This window comes from Nycticebus coucang, chromosome 3 (assembly GCF_027406575.1).
Source record: "Nycticebus coucang isolate mNycCou1 chromosome 3, mNycCou1.pri, whole genome shotgun sequence".
Classification (NCBI taxonomy): Eukaryota; Metazoa; Chordata; class Mammalia; order Primates; family Lorisidae; genus Nycticebus; species Nycticebus coucang.
The window spans coordinates 68,605,108-68,626,487 of NC_069782.1; the positions used below are offsets into that span (position 1 = coordinate 68,605,108).

The 21,380-nt window shown below is 44.0% G+C and overlaps 1 protein-coding gene across 2 annotated transcripts in view; it reads right to left on the bottom strand.

Moving 5' to 3' along the window:
• Positions 1–1,685: 1,685 nt before the first annotated feature.
• The window catches only part of SLC1A6 (solute carrier family 1 member 6), a 58,998-nt gene continuing 39,303 nt past the window's right edge, over positions 1,686–21,380 (bottom strand). For both annotated transcript variants that reach the window (XM_053585712.1, XM_053585711.1), the window contains exons 3-10: positions 20,546–20,683; positions 18,261–18,465; positions 17,238–17,280; positions 14,974–15,317; positions 10,407–10,640; positions 8,746–8,940; positions 4,260–4,394; positions 1,686–3,454 (exon numbers count right to left, since the gene is read on the bottom strand). In XM_053585712.1, the coding sequence (XP_053441687.1) occupies positions 3,259–3,454; positions 4,260–4,394; positions 8,746–8,940; positions 10,407–10,640; positions 14,974–15,317; positions 17,238–17,280; positions 18,261–18,465; positions 20,546–20,683 (1,490 nt within the window). In that variant the 3' untranslated portion in view covers positions 1,686–3,258. The remainder of the gene's footprint in view (positions 3,455–4,259; positions 4,395–8,745; positions 8,941–10,406; positions 10,641–14,973; positions 15,318–17,237; positions 17,281–18,260; positions 18,466–20,545; positions 20,684–21,380) is intronic.

Below are 21,380 nucleotides of genomic sequence, written 5' to 3' on the forward strand. Positions count from 1 at the left end.
GAGGCAGGGATGGCCGTGATGCCGCCCCGCATCCAAGAACGCCTACAGCCGTCAGAAGCTCCAGAGGCAAGGAAGGATCCTCCCCCAGAGGCTTTGGGAGGAATATGGTTCTGCCTGTACCTTAACTTTCGACTTCTGGCCTCTAGAACTATTAGAAAATAAATTGCTATTGTTCTGTGGCACCAAGTTTGTGATAATTTTTTACAGCAACCATAGGAAATGAATACAGGCCAAATGGAAGGTTCTCGAAATCTTTAGAGCAGGCGTCCTCAAACTGCGGCAGCGGGCCACATGAAGTGGTGTGAATTGTATTTGTTCCCGTTTTGTTTTTTACTGCAAAATAAGATATGTGCAGTGTGCATAGGAATTTGTTCATAGTTTTTTTTTTTTAAACTATAGCCCACCCCTCCAACGGGCCAATCCCTTTGAGGGACAGTGAATTGGCCCCCTGTTTAAAAAGTTTGAGGATGCTTGCTTTAGAGGGTTAAGGGAAGCAGCAGCTGTTCTGCAGCACAAATACGTGTTGTTGGCGGTCTGCTGATTTGCATCACTGGTGTGAAGTAGCAGCTGATCATGCACCTGCTCTTGCCTCAGCCTGCCAAGTAGCTGGGACTACAGGCGCCTGTCACAATGCCCGGCTGTTTTTTTGATGCAGTTTGGCTGGGGCCAGGTTCAAACCCACCACCCTCAGTATATGGGACTGGCATCCTACCCACTGAGCCACCGGCGCCACCCACTGGATACTATTTTCCCCCATTCTTGAGATACTTTACTAAGATGAATGTGTTTCAACTCTATCCAAGTAAACACAAAAGATGTAAAGTCTCTTATCTTTTCTTAAGGCTGAGTAGTACTCCATGGTATACATATACCACAGTTTGTTAATCCATCCATGGATTGATGGGAACTTAGGTTCCTTCCACATATTAGCAGTTATGAATTGAGCTGCATAAACATTCTGGTGCAAATGTCCTTGTGGTAAAATGGGTAGCTGCCTACAAATGAAATTGCAGGATCAAATGGAAGTTCAACTAGTCTTACCTATTTTATATCAATCTTCCCTTTTCAAAATGAACCCAGAAGGAAGGTTGCATATTTTACAACAGATTATCTCTGTGGCCAAATATAGATTAATTTGTCTTATTTTATTTGCTACAAAAGACTTAAGAAACTGAAAAGATTACTTCAATCCACAATTCCCCCCCCCAAATGAGCTATATTTCCCTTACTCCCAGTGACTCTTTAAAACTCATACTTATATCATAAAAGCTCAGGATGAGAAACTCTACTTATGTATGGAAACTTACACTTCTGAGGGGAAAAATTAAGTGCTTGATTTAAATGATCTGTTATGCGCCACCCATCTGTAACAAGCTTCTTTCTGAAAACGGGTGTACTATATTGCAACCCTTATAGTTTGAAAGCCAGATCTTCTATTCTAAAAAATCTCTATCCTGCTTTAATGATGATTTAATAAAGGAACATATGTATGATTCAACATTTATGTAAAATACGATATTTCATCTTTAAGCAGAGTATTTTCATGCTTTTTAATTTTTTTAGTTTTTTCACTCTACAGAATGACATTTGAGATTTCACAAGTTTAAAAAAAATGTTTTATTTCTGATGTAAAATACAATGCATTACCTTTAGTTAATATCCACACACCAGAGTAATATTTATCATATTCTCTGGTGGTGAAATCTTTTTTAAAATTAAAAGTGAGTACTTATGGGCTGGGCACACTGCCTCACACTTGTAACCCTAGCATTCTGGAAGGCCAAGGCAGAAGCATCGCTGGAGGCCAGGAGTTCCAGACCAGCCTGAGGAAGAGTGAGACCCTATCTCTACCAATAACAGAAAAAAAATAGTGTTCTAAAATATAATGGGACTACATGCCTATAGTTCCAGCTACTCAGAAGCCTGAGAGCAGGAGGGTCACTGGAGTCCAGGAATTTGAGGTTGCTGTGAGCTATGTTGATGCCCCTACATTCTAACCTGGGAAATAGAGCAAGAGCCTGTCTCAAATAAAAATTTTTTTAAAAAACTAGAAGAGTGGGGGAATGCTTCAGATCACACCTGCACTTGGATTTCCCTCTCCTTTGGGAACTCACATGAAACTTCATTTAATTTACAACATATTAATGTTGTATTTCTTGGACAAAGAGGTCATGGAATCTAGCTAGAATCTGCTTACTTATCTTGTTTTTTCTCCAAGTCCATAATGTCCCACCTGACTAAAGAGGCTGCAGAAATATAATACAAAGTGGCCAGGATCCACCCTTGTGTAGTAAAGAGACATTACACACCCTGAGACCACCACGGTACAGGGCCATCCAGTCTCAAGAATCAAGAGTTGAGGCTACAAGACCTAGCTACCGTTCCCATGGGAATCTGCTTCCTCCTTTTCCAACCTTGAAGTACATGTGATAAAGCATTAACTGCGTGGGACTGGCCCTGGAGTGACTCCTGGGGGATGACCTGAGGCCTTGGAGTAACCAGCCTAAGAGGAATGTCTATAGACCAGGGGCCATGCCAGATCATCTGTGCTAACAACATGGGCCATGGTGAATTGTTCTCTGAGGGGACTGAAGGCTGATTAGTGAAGGCCAGCAAGTGCTCCAGGCCTGGGATGGAGCTCCAGTTAAAACCCAGGTGAGCCTCCCTGGTTGGCAATACTTCACGTGTGTTGTGAATGCTTAGAAACTCACAATTAGTGTCTCCCGGACGCTGCCCCATGCACTTTTTGCTTTTGCTGATTTTAATCTGTACCTTTCCATGCAGTCAACTGTACGTGTGAGTTTGACGGCTTTTCTAAGGTTTGTGAGTGTTCCTAGTAAATCACTGAACCTGAAAATGGTCTTGGGGGACCCCTAACACAGAGACTACAGATATTGTTTTATTATGAAAAAATTCTATCTTCACCCTCTGCAGTTCCATCACTCCTGAGAAAATAAAGAGCACAACCTGACCTCTCTTCTTGTTAAACATGAAGCTTCCCTTCCCCCAAACCTAAGAGAAACTTTTCCCACTCTCCCTTGGTCACTGCCCTCCCTCAAGTTCTCACCATATGCTCAGAGATGAACAGAGGCCTTGGATACCTTTCATTCCTGCTCCTTTATTTCAGTTTCCTCCCCCTAAAAAAGCTAAGCAAAACACGTTATGTTCAGCCCACAGTCACTTGGGCATCAGATTCTCCCCAGGACTCCTCTCCCAGCCCCCTTCCCTCCTTTCTGGGTGGCAGGGCTGGGAGCCCTCTCACATGGCACTCTCGTTGCCTCCCCGACCCCTGGACGCCCCCTTCTCTTGGGCCATGAGTGACTTGTAGGGCTTCCCCAGGCTGGGGAGGGTGAGCTCAGCCTCCTGCAGCTCCAGCTCCCGCTGCGACAAATGCTCAATGACAGCTGCCCCGATCGAGTCCCCCAGCACATTGGTCATTGTGCGAAGCCGGTCACTGGTGGAGGGGAGAGAGAAGCAACAGTTAATGGAGGCCTGAAAAGTTCTATAAGGGAAAGGGCACGGCAGAGGTGGGGGAAGCTCCCTCACCAAAGAATCGGGGCTCATATTCCAGTACAATCCATGAGCCCATGACCTGAAGCAGCTTTCTCTACCTCTCTTTCCTCAGTTTCTCCTCCTAACGAACTCAGGTTGGACCAGCTCTGAGATGTTCACATTTGATCTTAGCAGTGTGACTGTTTTAAAAAAAGACTGAACATCTGATACAGTCTATTTAAGAGTCATGAGCTGAAATCATATAAAACTAGGAAGGTAACCACTGTGAGTAAACCAGGTCAGGCCTAAATCAGTAGAGGCATTGATAAAGGCAGGCTGGAGACAGTCACATGGGACTCAGGCCCAGCTAACGGCTCCTCCCACATGGGGATAAAAAGTCCAGACTTTTTAAAAATATAAACCTCCTAATTTTAAATGCTGAGAAAAAAAAATTTGAAACAGGGTCTCCCTCTGTCTCCCACAGAATTTCTTTTTAAGCATATGCAGCCAGGGATGGTAGCATATGCCTATAGTCCTATCTACTCAGGAAACTGAGGCAGGAAGATCTTAGGAGTTCAAGACAAGCCTAGGCAAAATAGCAAGACTCCTCTCTAGAAAATAAAAAAAAAAAAATTAATCATTTGCAAGGCAGATCTTCTCTTTCACGAGACAGATGAAAGAGAAGTTTTTCTGGCTGATGGGTAAAGCCCCTGTTGCATATCTCCTCCCCACCCTACATCCCAGGGTCCAGCCTGAAGAACACTCACAGGAACCAATCCACAGCTATGATGAGGGTGATGTCTTCAGTGGGCAACCCAACCGATGTGAGAACAATGACCATGGTGACCAGGCCTGCCTGGGGGATGCCAGCTGCCCCGACACTGGCCGCTGTGGCTGTGATGCTGCACATGGAGAGAGAACATGGGAGGGAGGGAAAGGGGAGATGAGGAAGAGAGAGGGAAACAACACACAGAAGGGAAGGGATCAGCTCCCCAAGACATCTTAAATTATATAGCTGAGCCAGACACATTAAAGAAAAATACTGCGTGAGCTCTCTTATACGTAGAATCTAAAAAATAAAAATAAAAAACAAAAGTCAAATATACAAAAATAGAGAAAAGAATGGTGGTGACCAGAGGCAATGTGGGATTAGGAGATATATTCAAAGGATGTGAAATTGTAATTATGTAGAACGAATAAGTCTAGAGATCTAAAATCCCGCATGAAGACCACAGTTGTTAATATTGAGATGTACACTAGCAATTTTCTAAGAAAGCACGTTTTAGGTGGTGCTCTTACTGGAAAATAAAAGGTAGACAACTATGTGATGTTTCCTCTGTGTTAAACCACTTACCTGCTGTCATCTTTTCACTAGGTACATCAAAACATCATGGTGTACACCTTCAATGTATACAATAATAAAAAAAAATTTTTTTAAAGCAAAGACTATGCTATATGCAAGAAATGAATTATTTAATTAATTAAATTATCCCCCAAATAAAAAGCAAATCCCCAAGTGACTTACACTGAGGGTCCTTGGCTGGTGTGGTGGTTCCCCTCACCCTTTGCTAGCGTCTGGTTGGAAGTCAGTTCAATGATACGTTTAGTAGATACAAGACTAGGTAAGAAACCAGCTGCCTCTGAAGCCTGGAGAGATGCAGAGGCGCATGGCCGTGAACCAGGAAAGTGAGCTCCCTGTATGCACATGTGCTAGAAGGAAGCCATCAATACAGCAGGTCCAAGAGCTGAAAATGGAACTCTGAATGGTGGGCCAAAAGAAACCATCTACTGGCCAGTGGCAGTGGCTCATGCTTGTAATCCTCACACTCTGGAAGGCCAAGGCAGGAGGATCACTTGAGCTCAGAAGTTCAAGACCAGCCTGGGCAAGAATGAGACCCTGTCTCTATCACAAATAGAAAAAATTAGCCAGGGTGGTGGCATGCATCTGAAGTCCTAGCTACTCAAGAGGCTGAGGCAGAAGGATCACTTGAGCCCAAGAATTGAAGGCTGCAGTGAGCTGGGCTGATGCCAGGAGGGAGAGAGGGAGGGAGGGAATGAAGGAAGGAGGAAGGGAGGGAATAGAGAGAAAAGAAGAGAAGAGAAGAAAAGAGAGAAAAGGAGAAAAGAAAAAAATAGACTAGAAAAGCAAAATCATCTATGGTGCTGAGCAAATGAAAAGAATATATATTAATATATATGAGGTAGGAGAAACTACAGAGCACATGGTGGAAAATGAACACAGTGGTCCACCATCAGTTAGAGCAGTGGTTCTCAACCTGTGGGTCGTGACCCCTTTGGGGGTCAAACGACCCTTTCACAGGGGTCACCTAAGACCATCCTGCATATCAGATATTTACATTACAATTCATAACAGTAGCAAAATGACAGTTATGAAGTAGCAACGAAAATAATTTTATGGGTTGGGGGTCACTACAACATGAGGAATTGTATTAAAGGGTCATGGCATTAGGAAGGTTGAGAACCACTGAGTTAGAGGGTCACACGCCTATTAGGATGGCCACTATCAAAAAGTCAACAGATAATAAGTATTGCCAAGGGTGTGGAGAAAAGGGAACTCTTGTAGACTGTTGGTGAGAAGGTAAATTTGTACAGCCATTACAAAAAAAGTATGGCATTTCCTCAAAAAATTAAAAGTAAAACTACTATATGACAAAGTAATCCCACTTCTGGGTATTTGACTAAAGGAAATAAAATCAATATCTCAAAGAGGTAACTATGGTCCTACGCATTATTAACCTTGGCCAAGATAGGGAAGCAACCTAAGTGTCCCTTGACAGATGCATGTATAGAGGAACTGCGGCACATATACACAAAGAAATACTATTAATCCCTTTAAAAGAAGGAAATCCAGCCATCTGTTAACAACATGGATAAACCTGAAGGACATTATGTTTAATGGAATAAGCCAGACACAGAAAGACACGTACTGTATGATCTCACTTACATATGGAATCTAAAAAAAGTTAACTTATAAGCAGAGAATAGAATGATGGTTGCCCAGTGCTGACGTGATAGGTGAAATGGGAAAACATAGTCAAAGATCACAAAGTTTCATTTTTAAGATGAATAAGTTCTGGGGATGTAATGTATAACATGGTGACTGTCGTTAATAATACTATATTGTATACTTTGGAATTTGCAAAGAGAGTAGATCTTAAGTATTCTCACCACAAAAAAAAGGGAACTATGTGAAGTGATGGGTATGTTAATTAGCTTGACTGTGATAATCATTTCCCAATGTATACATATATTAAGTCATCATGGTGCACACCTTAAATATATACAAGTTTTATTTGTCAGTTATATCTCATTAAAGCTGTAGGGGAAAAGACTGGATCAGGGACAGGCTAGATTTTATCTCCTGCATCAACACTGATTGCCTGGGGTGGTGTGCCATGAAGGATTCTAAAGCCAGTGAGCTAAGAAAGGTGTTAGTGCCTCTTTCTGGTGGCCTCTGAAGCCCCTTCCCAGATTCTATTACTGTGAACATGGAGCCACTGAACAGACTTAGCCCAGGTGATGGCCCTATGAGAACAGCGATTGAGCAACGCTTAGACTGCTGGACACGGAATGGCCTTTGGAGTCGAATAGACTCCATTCATGAGTTGTATGACCTGGGGCATAAACTCAAGAGCCTCCATTTTCTCATCTTTAGAATGGGAGACATAGGCCCACTTTGTGGGGTTGTTTGAGCCACAAAAACAATACAGTACTAACAAGTGATAAATGCTAATCGGAATCAGTTATTGCTACTAATAAAATTTTCAATCATTTTTTAAAAGGTCACCCAATTTCTCCTCAGTTTATCCTATTTGAATTTGGCTTCCTTAAAAAAAAATTGAGCCTCAAGGAGGGGTGCTATTACCTCTATCCTATCTTCTCCTAACTCTAGTCCCAGTATGAACAGTCATCTGTGAGTGCCCTCAGAAGGCATGCAGCATGCTCTGAATGAGATGAGTTAATTCCACCAGAATCTAAAAAGCCAACTCAAACTTCTTTGAGCTAAATTTAGATTAGGTCCAAACTAGGAAGTCCCAGGCATCCAATCACTACATGCTACTAACTTGGTGGATCTCAAGCTGGCTACCCACCAATCTCTTTCCACAGATGGCCAGGAAGAAGATGGAACTGATGCTCAGTCCCCTGATCTACTTAAAACTTCTCCCATCTTTACCCCTTTTGATAACTTCCTTACTCCCAGTGATGTCAAAGTTTCCCATGAGAAGTCATCATTGCAATGACTGACACCCCCAAAAGAAAAAAAGGGGTTCCTTTTAAATTATCTTTATGTCATTCTTTCCTGGATCCTTGGATTCCCCCAGGAAATGAGGGCCATCTCATCCAGAGTGTGCACAATGGCACTTTGGACAAGAATGGTCACAGAACATTCAATAAATTCATTCTCTGAATACATATCTATTACACATCTACTATGTGCTAGACACCTAGCAGAAATTCCCAAAGAAGAAAGTCCTTGCCCACACAGAGCTTGCCTTCTAGTGGGGGAAGCAGGCCATAAGCAAGATAAATGAGTAAAATAAACACTAAGGCAGCTAGTGCTATAGGGGGAAACAGCACAACCTTAGAAAGTCCAGATGTATAATTCTAAACAAGGCTTCCCTGAAAAGGTCACATTGCAGCAAAGACCTGAAGGAGATGATAACATTTGCTGTTAGTTTTATAATAACTAAATTAGCACTTCTGGATGATGGGACCCAGTAATCTAAATTTATAAGAAGAATCTCAGGTTATTACGATGCACCAGCCACACTTTGGAAAACTCTGGACAAAGGGATCTCCCACAATAGCATGTGAGAGAACCCACTGGAACATCTTTCCAGCTCCCGAGAGCTTCAGGCGGGGAAGTCTCACCTTTCACCTCATCTGGCATTGAGGCCTTCCTACATCCCCCTTCCAACATCCCAGTCAGAGGTCCTCAAACTTTTTAAACAGGGGGCCAGTTCACTGTCCCTCAGACTGTTGGAATATAGTTTAAAAAAAAAAAACTATGAACAAATTCCTATGCACACTGCACATATCTTATTTTGAAGTAAAAAAAAAACGGGAACAAATACAATCACACCGCTTCATGTGGCCCGCGGGCCGGAGTTTGAGGACCCCTGTAGGGGCTCCCTTGAACTCCAGCTGTGGTTCCCTCCTCCCCCTACTGGCCAAGCTGATGATCAGCCTCTTAGGTCTCACCTGGTAGAGGTCCCACCCAAACCACCTCACCTGATCGTTGTGATCTGGCCCAAGTTGAGCTCGTAGTTGTTGACTTGAGCAATGAAGATGGCAGCCAGGGCCTCGTAGAGGGCAGTCCCATCCATGTTGACTGTAGCACCCACAGGCAGCACGAACCTGGTGATGCGGCGGTCCACACCCAAGCCCTCCTCCAAGCAGCGGAAAGTGATGGGCAGTGTTGCAGAGCTTGGGTAGAGAGAGAGCCCCAGAGGCTGAGAGCAGGGCGTGGCTGGGTGGGGTGTGGCTGACAACAGGGCGTAGCTGGGTGGGGTGTGGCTGAGAACAGCCCGTGGCTCATAAAATTGGCATCTGGTTCTCTCTTCCATTTAAAATGGGTCCAAGAACAGGGCGTGGCTCGCAAGTGGACTTTGCTAGAGAGGGGCATGGCCAGAGGCTGGGCTGAGAGTGGGGCGTGGCCATGCGTGGCGCCCAGAACAAGGCGTGGCCGGGCGGGGCCAAGGCAGCAAAGTTCCGCTTGGCAACAACGAGATGACCAGGTGAGGGTTAAGCCAGAGGCAGACAGTGGTATAACGTTTCGGAGGTTAATTGTGCATGGGAAAGGGAGAACTCCTCAGGACACAGGGAGAATAGAACAATAGGGGTTCCCCGGGCTGAAGATTTCTTATCTCACTTCAAGACTTGTTTAATTCCACTAGTTCACGCCAACTGTTCACTCCCAGAAAGGAGAGGACTAACAGTCTGCTGACCTCCCACAGCTTAGGGCTAAAAGTGGGATGTTATGGAGGACCCTAATTCCTGGCATGGAGAGTGGCCTCAGCTATGCTAATCCTCTCTCTCTCTTTCATCCTGCCACTTCCCAAGTGTGGAAGAGTGACTTCATTGGTTGGCAAGTTTAGTAGAAGTGGGACAGGGTGGCACCTGTGGCTCAAAGGGGTAGGGCGCCGGTCCCATATGCCGGAGGTGGCGGGTTCAAGCCTAGCTCCGGCCAAAAACCACACACACACACACACAAAAAAAATTAGAAGTGGGCATCTCGTTGGGGAGAAGCCTGCCTGGAAGACTTGTGCTCTGTCTGGTGAGCTTTATGTAATTTGGTGAAAAGCCCAAGCTCACAGAGCTGGCCTTTGGGTGTCCAGCTTGGTGGTAACCAGGTGAGTTTAATTCTGGTATACAACAACATTGGTCTGGCAAATTTGGACCAAAAGGCATGTTCACTAATCAGCATTATGGGCAATTTAAAAATAATATTTTTCCTCCATCTGTTTGGCTCTTGTGTTACTTTTCAAATTGTTTTGAATTTGCATGATGCAGGAAGAGGGGCTTTTTATTAACTTTCTGAAACTACCAAAGAAAAAAAGGGAGAATAAAGCCAAAAGAGCTCCCAGATGCCATCTCAAGGGGAGGGTAAGATCTTCTGAACTAGGAAATAACTGAGTTCACAGGACATTCTGGAACCTTCCTCTTAACCTCAAAATTGGCATCTCATTCTCTGCTCCATATAAAATGGAAAAACAGGAAAGTAGAAAAGAGGACCAGAAAAGCCAGCCTAGGCCAAAGACCAGCCCACCTAGAGAGACTCTCAAGGGCCCCTGACATTACTGTACAACTCAGAAGAAGTGTCTATGGTAGGAGCCCGTGAAAAACAAGGAGTGAGCCCAGGGAAGGTACAGTGGCAGGAAGCAAGGCCATACCTGGAAGATGTGCCCATGGCGGTGATTAGGGCCTGCAGCATGCCCCCAATGAAGGGAAAGGGGTTCCGGTGAGTGACGAGGAAGTAGATGAGAGGAAGGATGCCACCAGCATGGAGGAACAAGCCCACGATGACAGTCAGGGTGTACATGCCCAGCTGACCTCCCAGGACAGCCATGTCTTCCATCTCCAGAATCTTCCCAGCAATCAGGAACAGGATGCCCACAGGTGCATACCTGGCCAAGCCATATGCCTGTCAGGTCTCCCTCTCAACCTCCCCTGCAAGTATGAAGCCAGCATCTCCATGGCTTTGCCCGTATAGGGCCCTAGAGGCAGGCAGTGCCCCCCATACAGCACCCTGCTCCACCCCACTCTTTGCCATATGTTAACAAACAGCACTGGGCCCCACAAACACAGCCTGCCTCCTCCTCCAGCTCACTCACAGCTCACCCCCAACAGCAGGAAAGTTCCTACAGTTCCACCTTACCACAGTGGTTTGTAATCTTTTTTATGTCACAGCACACTTGAACTTGTAATTAAATTTCCACTGCCTACTTCAAGTATGTTGATCAAAAAATAAAGAGTAAAAAAAAAAAAAGAATATATTTATTGTGCCTTAAACTTCCTTTGAAAATAATGATCTTCAAAAATTTTCACGACACACTGGATGAAAATCACTGCCTTATGAGGTCTCTTCTTCATCCTCTCCCCCATTCAAACCCTCCCTCCCTTTCCTAAATAATCACCGTCTTCAGGATCCCTTTCCTAGACACTGCCAAGATAGTCCCTATCTCTGGCCTTCTAAACTTCCCTCATTTCTTGCTCCCAATTCTTTGTTCCACACTTGAAACCTTTACTCCCCTATTCTCTTTCCTATTAGTGCATGTGCATACTCATTCCCATTTTATATGGAGGAGAGTTAATACGTGTCCTATCAAAATCACATATGTATGCATTCATTCAATGAGTACCTTACCTTCTGCTTACATTCTGGTGCTTACATTCTGCTATGGCTGAATGTTTGTGTCTACCTCAAAATTCACACACATGTTGAGATTCTAAACCTCAATGTCATGGTGTTAGGAGGTAGGCTCCTTGGGAAGTGATTAGGTCACATGGATGGAGTCCTCATGAATGGGGTTAGTGTCCTTATAAATGAGATCCCAGAGAGCTCCCTTGATCCTGCCACCATGTGAGGACACAGCAAGAAGACACCCTCCATGAACCAGAAGACGGCCCTCACCAAACAAGGAATCTGTAGGTGCTCTGATCTTGGATTTCCCACCCTCCAGAACTGCGAAAAATAAAGGTTTGTTGTTTAAGCCACTTGGTCTATGGCAGTTTTGTTATAACAGCTCATATAGACTAAGACACATTCTAATGGGGAAAACAAAAAATACATACAGAAACACTCTAGCTATAAACTTCAAATGGTGAGAATGGCAAAAGAGAGTCACTGGATGGGGCTGCTTCAGACTGGAAGGTCAGGGACGGCTTCTCTGAAGCAGTGACATTTAATCTGAGGCCTGAATAATGACATGCTATGTTATCTGGGGGAAATCTTTACATGTGCAGCGCAAAGACCCTGTGGTGTGCATGTGCGAAGAACTGCTGAAGGACCACAGTGATTACTGTGGCTCCAGCAGGTAGTGAAAGAAACGTGAGAAAACAAAAGCAAGAGTGTGGGAGGCTCACCTCCTTTCTCCCCAAACTAGCCTAACACTCAATCCCATGAGTTTCTGCATGGTCACCCACCAACCCCCAGGCTTCAACTATTACTCCCTCCTCTTTAGAAACTAAGTCTCTACTATTGGTCATGTTCATGGTGAGTGTATTGGTGGAGGTGGGGTCCTCTTGAGAAGTTGATGCAATAGCTTGGGTCAGAATGAGGATGCCAGAAACCTCTTCAGTGACATCTGAAGATGGGGGAGCTCAGGGTTAGCCCTGGTGAGTGGTTGCTGAGTCTTCTCCAAGTCAGTATTTCTAGACTTCCCTCTATACTTACTCTGGGTAACCCCTCTTAACAGACCTCCATCCTTCTGCTTCACTCCTTGCAAACTTCCTCAACCCGGGATCAGCTGTACATGACTTCTTGCCCTCTACACTCAGCCAGCTGGCACATCACATCTAGACATTTAACCCAATGACATCTCTATAAATTCATGGTTCCCAGCTCAGCAGAGCCTTCAATACTCATTGTTAATCCTCTGCTTATCCTTGTTAGGTACCCCTATTTTTAGTCTTCTCACATGATTTTCCAAGCTCTCAACTTGGCCTCAAGTCCCTTATATAATTTTCAACTTATTTAGGATGATATACAAAGTCTTCCACCATTTGTGATCAGGTAGCCTTGTTAACATCTCCCACCACAACTTCTAGTTTACCTTAAGCTCTTACCTTCCTGAACTCTCCACCACTGTCTAAATGACTCAGGTACTTTCAAGCTTTGCATGTTCTCTTCCCTCTACTTGAAGTACCTCTCCCTGTCACGGTCCAATTGGATTCCTACTCACCTGTCAAGGTCCAGAGGAGAAGTGACCTTTCCCATAACTACCTCCTCACCTTCTCAGGCACCATTCACTGCATATCCCTCCATTCACCACTCGCTTTTCCAATTCCCCAACACTTTCTAAGTGTCCCTTTACTATAGTGTCAATCACCCTGTCTGTCTTCTCCAACACTTTGTGAGCTCCTTGAGGAATGAATGCAATAATATATCTCTGTATTCCAGAGCTCAAGACAAAGTCAGCCTGGGAAAATGCCTGCTAAATGAGTGAAGGAATCTTTAAGGAATTAAGAAATGTATAGAATGAATGAATAGATGAATGCATCAATTAAGGAATAATTAGCAAGTGGATAAATGATTACCGAATGAGACAGTGAGTGGTTGAGGGAATGAATGACATGAGTGAGTGGTTGAGGGAATGAATAAATGAATGGATGAATGAATGAATGAATGAATATTTAAGTCAATGAGAGAATAACAAATGCATAAATGAGTGAGTGGGTAAAGAATGAATCTCAATGAATAAACAGCTTAAGTAAATAAATAAATGAGTCAGTCAATGTTTTAACTAATACATGGATGAGTTTATGAATAAATTGAGTAAATTAATGTATAAATGAATGAATTAAATAATGCATAAAAGAATAGATGAATAAGAAAATGAGTGAATTAATGCACAGAAGAATGAGAACAAATAAACAAGTGAATGAAGAGATAAATGAGGGAGTGAATAGAGTAAATAAATCATTGCAGAAAGGTATGAATGAATGAATAAGTTAGTGAGTTGGTCAATGAATTAACCAATGTATAGAAAAGTGAATAAATGTCTGTCATTTGTGACAACATGGATGATCCTGGAGGACATTATGCTTAGTGAAATAAACCAGGCATAGAAACACAAATATTGCATAATCTCAGTTGTATGTGGAATCTTAAAAAAGTTGAACTCAGAGAAGCAGAGAGTAGAATGGTGATTACCAGGGGTTGGGAAGCAGGGATGGGGGCAAGGAGGTTGGAAAGATTTTAATCAAAGTCAGTTAATTAGAAGGAATACGTTTCGGTTAAATAGAAGGATTAAGTTCAAGTGACCTATTGTACAACATAGTGACTATAGTTAAAAGCCATGTATTATACACATGACAATCACTCAAAGTGGATTTTTAAGTGTTCTCCCACAAAAAATAAGTACGTGTGGCAAGGCATGTGTTAATTAGCTCAAATTAGCCATTCCCCAATGTATATATATTTCAAAACATCATATTTTATGATACATATATATACACATATTTATAAAACTTTGTCAGGCAGTGCCTGTGGTTCAGTGGGCAGGGCACCAGTCCCATATTCTGAAGGTGGCGGGTTAAAACCCAGCCCCGGCCCAACTGCTGGGGTGGTTTCTAGTCACAGCTACTTGGGAGGCTGAGGCAAGAGACTCGCCTAAGCCCAAGAGCTGGAGGTTGCTGTGAGCTGTGATGCCATGGCACTCTACTAAGGGCAACAAAGTGAGACTTTTTGTCTCTTAAAAAAAACAAAAAAAAAAAACTTTGTCAACTAAAAAATAATTTTTTTAAGAGAATGAATAAATGGATAATGAGCAAGTAAATGAGCCAATGCATAGAAGAATGAGTAGAGATGAATAAATGAGTGAATGAATGATTTGATCAATGCATAGAAGAACAAGGGAAGGAACATGAACAAGGAAGTAAACACGTGAATAAATCATTGCAGAAAGGTATGAAGGAATGAGCAAGTTAGTGAGTTGGTGAGAGAATTAACCAATGCATACAAGTATGAACAAATGAATAAGAAAATGGGTGAGCCAATGCAAGGAAGAATAAATATAGATGATTAAATGCACAGAAGAATGAATGGATGAACAGATGAAGAAAGGTGTGAATGAGTGAAATCATTGAAGAAAGACAATGAATGAATGAGTTAGTAATTAACCAATACATAAATTATGTATGAATTAACCAAAAGTGTCCAAGTCCGTCAGCAGCTTCTCTGCAGCCTGACTTCCCAGCCCTGGCTTTACATTCATGTTGGCACAGCCCAGCACTCACCAGATGATGATGCCCACCAGCCTCATAATAGCCTCATTGAGGCTGTCGAAGAAATCCCTCAGGACCCGGCCCTTGTGTTTCATGCCACCGATGACCAGCCCAAAGGCCACAGAGAAAACCACAAGGCCAAGGGCATTAATGCCATTGGCTGAGCCAGGTACAGGCACAGTCTCCTCAAAGCTTAGCACCTCTTGCAAGGTGCCCAACGCCCGAGTGACATTTTCCAGGAAGCTGGTTCCGTTCTCCATAGAGAATGGAGGAGGCATGGAGGTTCCCAGCTCAGACCCATTCTCAGTCCTCACGATGGTCCTGGTTACCACCCTTGTGCTGTACTGCGTCTTGAACTGAAACAGAGAGAGATTGATCCCAAACTTGGTTCAGAGGGCACATCTGGAGAAATTCCTTAAAAAACATCAATTCCTGGTTCCCATGCCTGGAAAGTTTTATTCAGCAAATCTGAATGAACAAATGGATGAGTAAATGGATAATTTGACCAATGCAAAGAAGAATGAGTCAATGAATGAAGTCATTATGGAAAACAGCTTGAGGTTTGTCAAAAAATTAAAAATAGAACTACCAGAGGACCCAGGAATCCCACTACTGGGTATATATCCAAAGAAAATAAATCAGGCTCAGAGCCCATAGCTCAGTGGTTAGGGCACTGGCCACATACACCAGGGCTGGTGGGTTCAAACCTGGCCTGGGCCTGCTAAACAACAATGACAACTACAACAAAAAGAACAATATAGCCAGTCATTGTGGCGGGTGCCTATAGTCCCAGCTACTTGGAAGGCTGAGGCAAGAGTATTGTTTAAGCCCAAGAGTTTGAGGTTGCTGTGAGCTGTGATGCCACAGCACTCTACCAAGGGTGACATAGTGAGACTCTGTCTCAAAAAAAGAAAGAAAGAAAAGAAAAGAAAATCAGTATGTCCAGAAGATATTTGCACTCTCATGTTCATTATAGCACTATTCACAACAGCCAAGAGAGGGGAGCAACCTAAGTGTCCATCAATAGCCGTACAGATAAAATGTTGACTGAGCACAGGTTCATGCCTATAATCTTGACACTTTAAGAGGCCAAGGCAGGACTATCACTTGAGGCTAGGAGTTTGAGAGCAGCTGAGCAAGAGCAAGACTCCATATACACACACACAAAAAAAAAGAAAGAAAAAAGAAAAAGACAAAGAAGAATTAGCCAGGTATGGTGGCAGGTGCCTATACTCCCAGCCACTGGGAGACTGAGGCAGAAGGATCACTTGAGCCCAGAAGTCTGAGGCTACAGTGAGCTATGATGATGCCACTGCACTCTAGCCCAGGCAACAGAGTGAGACTCTATTGTGAAAATAAATAAATAAATGAATAAGATAACATAACATAATGGAATACTGTTCAGCTTTTTAAAAGAAGAAAACCATGTAATTTGTGACAACACGAATAAGGGCAGAGGACCTTGTGCTAAGTAAAATAAGTCAAGCACAGAAAGATAAATACCACATGTCTCACTTATATGTGGATGTTAAAAAGTCAAAACTCATAGAAACAAAGAGTAAAACAGAGGTTACCAAGGGCTGGGGATGAAGGGGGAAATGTTGGTCAAAGGACACAAAATTTCATCCAGCCAAGAGGGATAAATTCAAGAAATCTATTGTACAATGTTCAATGCTATAGTTAATAACAATGTATTGTGTACTTGAAAATCACCAAGAGGACAGATTGGGCTCTTGCCACAAAAAAAAAAAAAAATCAGTATGTAATGTAATAGATTAACAAGCTCCATTGAGCCATTCCACAATGCAGACATATTTCAAAACATCATGTCATACCCCATACATATATATAACTTTTATCAATTAAAAAATAACTTTTTATAAATAAAAATAATGGTTTAAAAAGAATAATTGAAGGAGTGAACAAGAAATGCATCAAAAAATGAGTCTGAAGTCTGCATTTTCACAAGCTCCCTAGGCAACATCCAGCCAGATTTGAGGGCATCCCTCCTCCATCATCTGTGGTCAGAAGATCTGGAATCTACCCCAGCCTTGAGGCCTTGTCTAGTCCCATATCCAGGCAGCTCATGGTCTAAGTCCTTCTCTCCAGCCCTTCCTTGATCATCACACCAGTGGGAAATACATTCTAGACTCCTGCACAAGCCCCCGCCCATTGCTTTGTCAGGCTCCTCCCACCACTTCCCATCAGGCCATCCCCTCAACACAAGCCCCTCCCCCTCCACGCTTGCTTCAACCAACTGTGTACTTCCCCCTGACCTGTTTGAAGCAGGCCTCCACAAGATTGGGTGGAAACATATTTCTGCAAAAAAACATCAGAGAAAGGAAAGTTGTTAGACTTTAGAAGGGAATAGTCTAGGACAATAATAGTAATAAAAACAATACTAAGAGCAGCCAACATATCATGTACTGAGCACATGCATACCTTACTATATCATCTGATTTAAAATTACATAACCCTAGAAATGAGTGCTATTACCATACCTATTTTATACAGAAAGATACCAAAGCACACAGAGTTTAGGTAAGTTACCCAGAACCATACAGCTGCTAAGAAATGCAAATGGACCTCAAAACCAGATCCATGTGAACACCCTACCAGAAGTCCTATATTACCCCGAGGACTTCAATTCAAACACATGTCCCAGTAATACCTCAAAAAACCACAAAGCCGCAGGGTGCAATGGCTCACACCTGTAATCCTACCACTCTGGGAGGTTGAGGTGGGAGGATTGCTTGAGCTGGAGAGTTTGAGAACAGCCTGAACAAGAATGATATCCCATCTCTACTAAAAATAGAAAATTTAGCTGAGCATGGTGGCAGGCGCTTGTAGTCCCAAGTACTCAGTAGGCTGAGACAGGAGGATAGCCTGAGCCCAGGAGTTTGAGGTTGCTGTGAGCTAAGTTGATGCCAGAGCACTCTAGTCTGGCGCAAAAGAGTGAGAAAACAGGGCTAGCCTTGTTTCTGGCCAGCAAAATCTTCCACTCTAAGAGAATCATCCACCCTCCATTGGAGCTTAGGAACACCAGGTAAATACCAGCTGTTTTGACCCCATCCCAAGATGCTCCAGCAACAGCTATACCCTCTCCAGTCTAAGGGTCAAAAGACCTTATCTTAGGAGTAGAAGCTGTTGGAGGATATGTGCAAGGCTCCATGGCAGAAGTTTGGTACCATTGGATGTTGCCTTTTTCAGGCTGGGTCAGCCTGTTCTTTTAGTCTGTTCTTGAGCATGGGTTGTTGCATGTCGAGCTGGAAATCCCACTGCAATGAGAAAGAATTCACCTGATCAGGTCCATGAAGGCATCAGCTGTGGGGATGGTCTCGATCCGGCCCTCTCGGTGCAGCCCCTCCTTGGAGCCCTTCCCAGGGTGGATGATGGTGACCATAAGGATGCCGATGAAGACTGCGATGATGGTGGTCACCATGTAGTACACAGCTGCACGCATCCCCATCCGCCCCGTGGCCTTGTTGTCCAGAGATGCCATACCTGGAGGACAGAGGGTACAGCCCCATCACGCCCCACCACCCACTCTCCCATCCATCCATTCCACCCTCCCCAGCTCGACAACCATTACACCACGCATTCCCTTCTCCTACCCACACATCATCTATTCATCCACACCACCATCTTTCTACAGCACCCCCATCCTCTACCCCAAGCAGCACTCTGCTGACAATATTATTACCTTCCCCCTACGACAAGCCACCCTTTTCAACCTCCACCCCATCCTCCTTTGACCCCTATTTTGTACTTTAACTCCATTCATCACCTGCTATCCACCCCCTCCAGTGCACTTCAGTGTACACTCATTACAGTACATATCGCCAGTGCTCCACCCAGACACCCCTCACCAGGCCAGTATATTTATCCTTCAGCTGTCTCGAGGATGGGCTGCTAACAATGAGCCTGCCTCCTTCTCCTGCCTCACCTAGCAAGGCCCTGGGGGAGTCACAATGCTGTTGATTGACTAGTAAGGGATTTAAAATGCCAGCTGCTTTGACCCAGGATAGGACAGAGGTTGGGAGACAATTCTGTGGTGCCATTCACGCTCCAGACTCTGTGGGCTCAGGCCGAGATGCCAGCCTTTTTCTGAACCTGCATCCTTGCTTCACTGATTTCCCTATTGTATTCTGCTACCCTCACTTTCTCGTGAGTTTCTCTTGAGAGATATCCCTTAATAAACCATCTGCGCAAATATCCCCATCTTAGGCTCTGCTTTTAGGAAACCAAACTGAAGAAACCATTCTTTCATCCCTTTTTCTTCAATCCCATCCCCATAACCAGGGATTGACAAACCACACCCAGGTGCTAAATCCTGACCACTGCCTATTGCTTGTAAATAAAGTTTTATTGGAACACAACCAGCCCCAGCTGTTCACATATTGTCTGTGGCTGCTTTTGTGCTACAACAGCAGAAATGAATACAATTGACCCTTGAAAAATACAGGTTTGAACTGCTTAGATCCAGTTATACATGGATTTTCTTCCACCTCTGCCACCCGAGATAGCGAGACCAATCCCTGGGGAGAGTGTTGTGTCGTCACAGCTCACAGCAACCTCAAACTCTTGAGCTCAAGTGATTTTCTTGTCTCAGCCTCCCATGTAGCGGGGACTACAGGTGCCTGCCACAACGCCCGGCTATTTTTTTCAGAGACGGGGTCTCACTCTCCCTCAGGTTGGTCTCAAACTCCTGAGCTCAAGCAATCCATCTGCCTCAGCCTCCCAGAGTGCTGGGATTACAGGTGTGAGCCACCACGCCTGGCTTATCTAGCTTGTTTTATTGTAAAAACACAATGTATAATACATATAGCATACAAAATATGAGTTAACCAACCGTTTATGTTATCAGTGAGGCTTCCAGTAAACAATAGGCTATTAGTAGTAAAGTTTTTGGAGAGTCAACAGTTATATATGGATTTTCAATTGCATGAAGGGAGTTTCAACATAAACACTAAAGCCCATTTTGTTGTTCAAGAGTCAACAGAGTTGCAATAGATACCATATGGCCCCCAAAGCTGAAAACATTCACCATCTAGCCCTCTAGAGCCGTGGTTCTCCACCTTCCTAATGCCGCAGCCCTTTAATACAGTTCCTGTGGATTGTGACCCCCAGATTGAGAACTGCTGCTCTAGAGAAACAGTTTTCAGACCCCTGAATAAACCAATCATATTCCCATCCCACCTCCACTCCCCATCCTCACACCTCCATTTCGCTCACAGTCCACACCTTCATCCATAACCACCCTGTGGCCCATCCACACCAGCTACCTTTCCTGGCTGCCCCTCCAAGCCCGTCTTTCACCTCTGGATGATACCTATCCTTCTTGCAGGCTGACATTTTACCTCCAAGGAAAAGAACAAGAAGCTTACTGAGATAAGTGGTGTAAATCACATGGGGTCTGGAAACTGAGTCTGATTGCGACCTGGGCATTGGCCAAAGACTCTAGTTAAGATGTAGGCTGCATGTTTGAGGTGCTGAGTTAGAGAAGGGGTACTGCCTTAGCTCTGTGTTCAAACTGGGGCTCTGGATGACTCTTGGAAGCCAACACTAGCCTGGGCTCTCTCACCTGTGACCAGGCTGGAGACAATGAGAGGCAGCACCAGCATCTGCAGCATCCTCATGAGAAGCTCTCCAGGAAAAGAGAAGTACTTGATCTGGCGGTAGGTGAGCTGATATGGGCGCAGGGCAAAGGCCAGGCTGACCCCTACGGCCAAAAGGAGGGGTCCATGGAAGAAAGTCTGGGTCACTGAGCCCCAGGCAGGGGCCATCCATCCCCAGAAGAGTGTGTGAGGGACAGAGTGAAAGAAAGAAAAGAACATTCTACAAATGTGTGTATTTTGTGCATGCATTGGTACACATGTACACTATAAAAATATATGAATTTATGGGATACCATATTGATATGTGCATAGATGTATAAATGTCTGCACCCCTTAGTGTGTACATATGCACGCACATGGGACAGTGTGTGTTCACTTGAGAGCACGTAGTGTGCCTGTATATGTCAGCCATACATGTGACTGTTCCCAGCTGTGTCTATAGGCGTGATTTGTATGTACGTCACTATTTTCAAACATGGGGGTATAAGTGTAGTTAAGGTCATAGGTGCATGGATGTGTGCTCGGAAGAATATATGTGCAGGTGTGCGTGTGTGCAAGTATGTACGTGAGTTTACATGTTTGCGCCTGTCTATTCTGTGCGTTCATGAAAATATGTTCATGCTTATGCGTGTGTGAACATATGTAAAGTGTGTTTGTACACATCAATATACACGTAACATTGTATGCAATAACAGATGTGTTTGCACGTGTGTGTAGCCATCTGCCTGAATGTGTCCCTGGGGCGCTGGAGAGGGGTTTAGGGAGACACTTGTGTGCAGGTGGGAATGGCAAGTGAAGCGC